Consider the following 4,395-nt stretch of genomic DNA (forward strand, 5'->3'; position numbering starts at 1 on the left):
CCCGGGGGGACGGCCACACCACAATCCCTTCTCCTCCTTTCTCCTCTCGGGATCTTGGGCTCACACACACATGCACCCGGCATGAGTTTAAGCCACTGGGTCTGGGACTCGAACCACGGTTGCCTACGTGGGAGTCCAGCAACATAGCCATGATGCTAACTGCTAGTCCCTCATTTTAATTTTTTTTAGCATTGATTCTATTCCAGGCACTGTTCTAAACATTTTGTGGTCTGTGTGTGCCTGCACACACACACACACACATGCACACACATGCATGCACGAGCATGCTCACATGTGCCCATTGAATTTTCACATCAACTGTCAGGTAAATACGATGACTGTATTCGGTTTTCAAAGGAGGAAATGAAAGCCCAGAGGTGTTCAGTAGCTTGCTCCAGCTCGTGCAGCTGGCCAGCGACATCACTAGCAATCCTGACCCAGAGCCTGCACTCTTCCTCACCTGCTGCCTGCCTCGGTGAGGGAGGAGCGGCCACCATCATAATGAGGAAGAGCAGCGTCTGCCCGTGGTGGCTGCGGCACTGCCGATGCTCACCCTCATACCGCCAGCTCCAGTTACTGAGAAAAGTGCTTTGCAGATTCTTGGTTGACCTCCAGGGAGTCTCTTGAGGGAGATCTTATTCCACTGTGGTTCAGATGCAGACTCTGAGGCTCAGAGAGGTCACCTCCCCAGGGGGCACCCTAACGGTCTGGTCACATTGCAATCCCTTCTCCATCTCTCTATCCTGTTGGGATTTGAGGCACACATGCACACGTGCCTGGCAGGTTTTCCAAGCCACTGGAGCCGGGAGTCAAGCCATGGTTGGCCATGGGGGGTGGTTTCCTTTAACCACTGCCATGGGGCTGGCCCAGGGATTGTGCTGCAGTCACTCCCCAGTTCCCAGCACAGAGCTTGGCTCCTACATGCGGCCGTCAGTGCACCCCTGTCTGCTCAGTGCCAGCAGAGCAGGTCTGGGGCGCAGACGTCCTGGCTGCAGGGCCCTGGCTCCCAGTGCGGATGGGAAAAAGGAGAGAGGAAATCGACACTGCAAGAACTTGTTTTCTGAGAAATGTCCTCTGAGAACTACTAGTTTTAAATCAATGTGAACTTGTCCGTTTTTCAAACACTTTCAGGCAAGCGCTTTGCCTCCGGATCAGCTGACAAAAGCGTTATTATTTGGACATCAAAACTGGAAGGCATTCTAAAGTACACGTAAGTGACCAGTTAGAGACTCACTCTCATTAGTTTCACTCTGAGTAGCTGTTGCAAAAGCACCCCCCTTAGTTTCACTCTGAGTAGCTGTTGCAAAAGCCCCCCCCCCTTTAGAAAAGATGCAAGGTAGGGCCAGCAGGTGGCGTGCTGGGTAAGGCCCTGGACGCACACGGGTGACTGCAATCGCCTCCCAGACCTAGTGGCTTCCTCTCTCACGTTCCTTCTCGCTCTCTCTGCACATGCCCTATAACAAATTAACAAAATAATAATAATAAATAAGATAAGATAAATAATTCTTAAAAAAGAAAAGATGTGAGGAAAAAGCTTATTCTCTGAAATCGAACTTGGCATTCCGTTTTGAGGACGTGGCGGGTACAGGAAGACTGGGTGAAGGATAAGTGAATGCTCACTTCTTGAGCTCTTCCTATTGTGGCTAGCACCAGGCTGGGTGTTTTCGTACGGCTCATCTCAGTTCACCTGATGGTGCAGTTCCACCCCACCCCCAGCCTGTCCCCTGCCAGCGTCCTGGTCTCAGGGAACACCCCACCATCTCCCCAGCATCAAAGGCCAGAAACGTGAGCTCAGGTGTTCGCGTTCTTCCCCCACTCCTTTCCTAGTTAGCGCCTTGCTCTGCAGTCAAAGCCTTCCTTGCCCTCCCTACTCGGGAGTGGGGTGGTGGGGCTCCTCTGTAACCTCTCCTAGAGTTGCCATTTCCCGAGTGCTCTGTGATTGAGCGACATCAGGCGGGCACACGTGCATCCGTGTGCGCTCACTCTTCTGCCCTGAGGCCTGGTGCGGTGCCTGTCCCTCAGCGTCCCCTGCGTAGCCACCGTGTGATACTGCACTTCGGCAGCACCGAGTGCGCGCACACTGGTGAATTCACGCAGGCCAGTGTGCGCCCGTGTCCTGCCAGCCTCTTTCTGTCTTGCCGAACTCATACCCTGTCCCCGTTAGGCAGCATTCCCGACAGCCCTCGGCTGCCGTTGCACTTCCCTTCCGTGTGGTTCTCAGTACCCCAGGCGCTAGCTCACGTAAGGGGCGTCAGACAATGCTAGTCCTTTTTGCGACAAGGCTGTTCTACTTAGAATAATGTCCTCAAAGGTGACCCATGTGATAGCATGTGTCAGAATTTACTTCATTTAAAAAAATTGATGAAGTCTATTTATCATTATTATTGTTAATTGTTTTTCACTTTTGCTATAGGGCATGTGCGCTCACCGGAGAGAGACAAGGTGGGGGGTTAAGTGAGAAAGCAACCTACTAGGTCCGAGACTCAAACCACCGTTGGCCACATGGGAGCCTAGTGGCTTAACAACCACACCACCTGCTTGCCCTTTTTTTCCTTAAAAAAAAAAGAATTATTTATTTAATTTAATTTATTATTATTGTTTTAAAATTTTGGTACAGGGCACATAAGCTCTCAGAGAGAGTCAGCGTTGGGAGAGTAGTGAGAAAGGAAGCCGCCAGGTCCAGGATCCAAACCACAGTCAGCTGTGTGGGAGTCCAGCACCCTAACCACCATGCCATCATGCTGGACCCATAGGATTTCCTTCCTTTTTAACGACCATTGTATGGATAGACCACATTGTGTTTGTCTGTTCATATGCTGACAGATATTGGGTCGCTTCCAGCTCCTGACTGTTGTGAGTAGTGCTGCTGTGAACCTGAGTATACAAACCAGCAGTTTCTGAAGGAATGAATAAGTGAGCGAACGAGTGAGGGTGTAAGCAAAGCGTCACTCGGAAGTGAAGGAATAAAACCGGGCTGAGACGCCACGCGGTGCCCGACCCCTGCGCTTCACTGTTGTCTAGGGTTTGCGGTGCTCCCAGATCTCAGCTGAGATGCCACACGGTGCCCGACCCCCTCTAAAGCGTCACTCGGAAGTGAAGGAATAAAACCGGGCTGAGACACCGCGCGGTGCCCGACCCCCTCCGCTTCACTGTTGTCTAGGGTTTGCCGTGCTCCCAGATCTCAGCTGAGACACCGCGCGGTGCCCGACCCCCTCCGCTTCACTGTTGTCTAGGGTTTGCGGTGCTCCCAGATCTCAGCCTGTAGCATCCTCCCTGCCCCTATCCTGTACTTCCAGGCGCCACAAACAGTAAGAGTAACAGTTGCAAATAAAGTGCCTACTCTGCACCTGGCGCAGGCTGGCAGCTTTACGTCCCTGTCTCGCCAGCTCACAACCTGGAGGCGTCCAGCAGAGTAGTCCTGGCGGAGGTGGCGTCCGTGCCGAGCCAGGACGAGGGCGGCCCAGGGGGAGACCTAATCCTCGTGTGTTTCAGCGGTCATTGCGGAAGCGCTAGTGGTGTGCAGTCAGGCCGTGGCTCACGGTTAAGCCCTTCAATGTCACCGGCACGGCGTTTGTGGTCCGCTCCGTGATACTCTGTGGTTGTTTTCTTCTCAGGCACAACGACTCTGTGCAGTCTGTCTCCTACAACCCTGTGACCCACCAGCTGGCGTCCTGCTCCTCCAACGACTTCGGTAGGTTCTGATTTCCGGGGGTCGGCCTGGAATGCCTGGGAGTCTGGGCTCTCCGTGGAGAAACTCGTCCAGAGAGAGTGAATGCTACTTTCCACCTCCAGCGGTCGAGGGGACGCGGACAGCTTTTCCTTTTGCTTTTTCTTAAAATTTAGTTGTATAGCACTTGCGCTCACTGGAGGGGGCGGAGGAGGAGAGGGAGTGTGAGACCTGCCGTGGCGCCCATGGCCGGGCTGCAGTCCTGGCTCCTCCATTCTCCTCTCTGGATCCCAATGCACACACACGCCCTCTGCGCGTTTCTAAAGCCTCCAGGTCCAGGGTATGAACCGTAGTTAGCCATGTGGACCCAGCTGCTTTAACTACCATGAAGCCAGCTGGCTCAACAGTTATTATTTTTTTATTTTATACCTGCCGTGGCGCCCATGGCCGGGCTGCAGTCCTGGCTCCTCCATTCTCCTCTCTGGATCCCAATGCACACACACGCCCTCTGCGCGTTTCTAAAGCCTCCAGGTCCAGGGTATGAACCGTAGTTAGCCATGTGGACCCAGCTGCTTTAACTACCATGAAGCCAGCTGGCTCAACAGTTATTATTTTTTTATTTTATATAACTTTATTTATGTATTTTAACTTGACCAGAGAGCGGTAGAGAGAAAGCAAGTCACCAGGTCTGGGGCTCAAACCGAAGTTCGCCCTGTGGGAGTCCAGCG

At 53.0% G+C, this 4,395-nt stretch overlaps 1 protein-coding gene across 1 annotated transcript in view; it reads left to right on the plus strand.

Moving 5' to 3' along the window:
- The window catches only part of IFT122 (intraflagellar transport 122), a gene marked incomplete in the record, with an annotated part of 100,738 nt that overhangs the window by 22,683 nt on the left and 73,660 nt on the right, over positions 1–4,395 (plus strand). Inside the window, 2 exon segments of the mRNA XM_014592486.2 lie at positions 1,132–1,210; positions 3,615–3,691. Of these exon segments, the coding sequence (XP_014447972.1) occupies positions 1,132–1,210; positions 3,615–3,691 (156 nt within the window).

This window comes from Tupaia chinensis, unplaced genomic scaffold (genome assembly GCF_000334495.1).
Source record: "Tupaia chinensis unplaced genomic scaffold, TupChi_1.0 Scaffold000704_1, whole genome shotgun sequence".
NCBI lineage: Eukaryota > Metazoa > Chordata > Mammalia > Scandentia > Tupaiidae > Tupaia > Tupaia belangeri.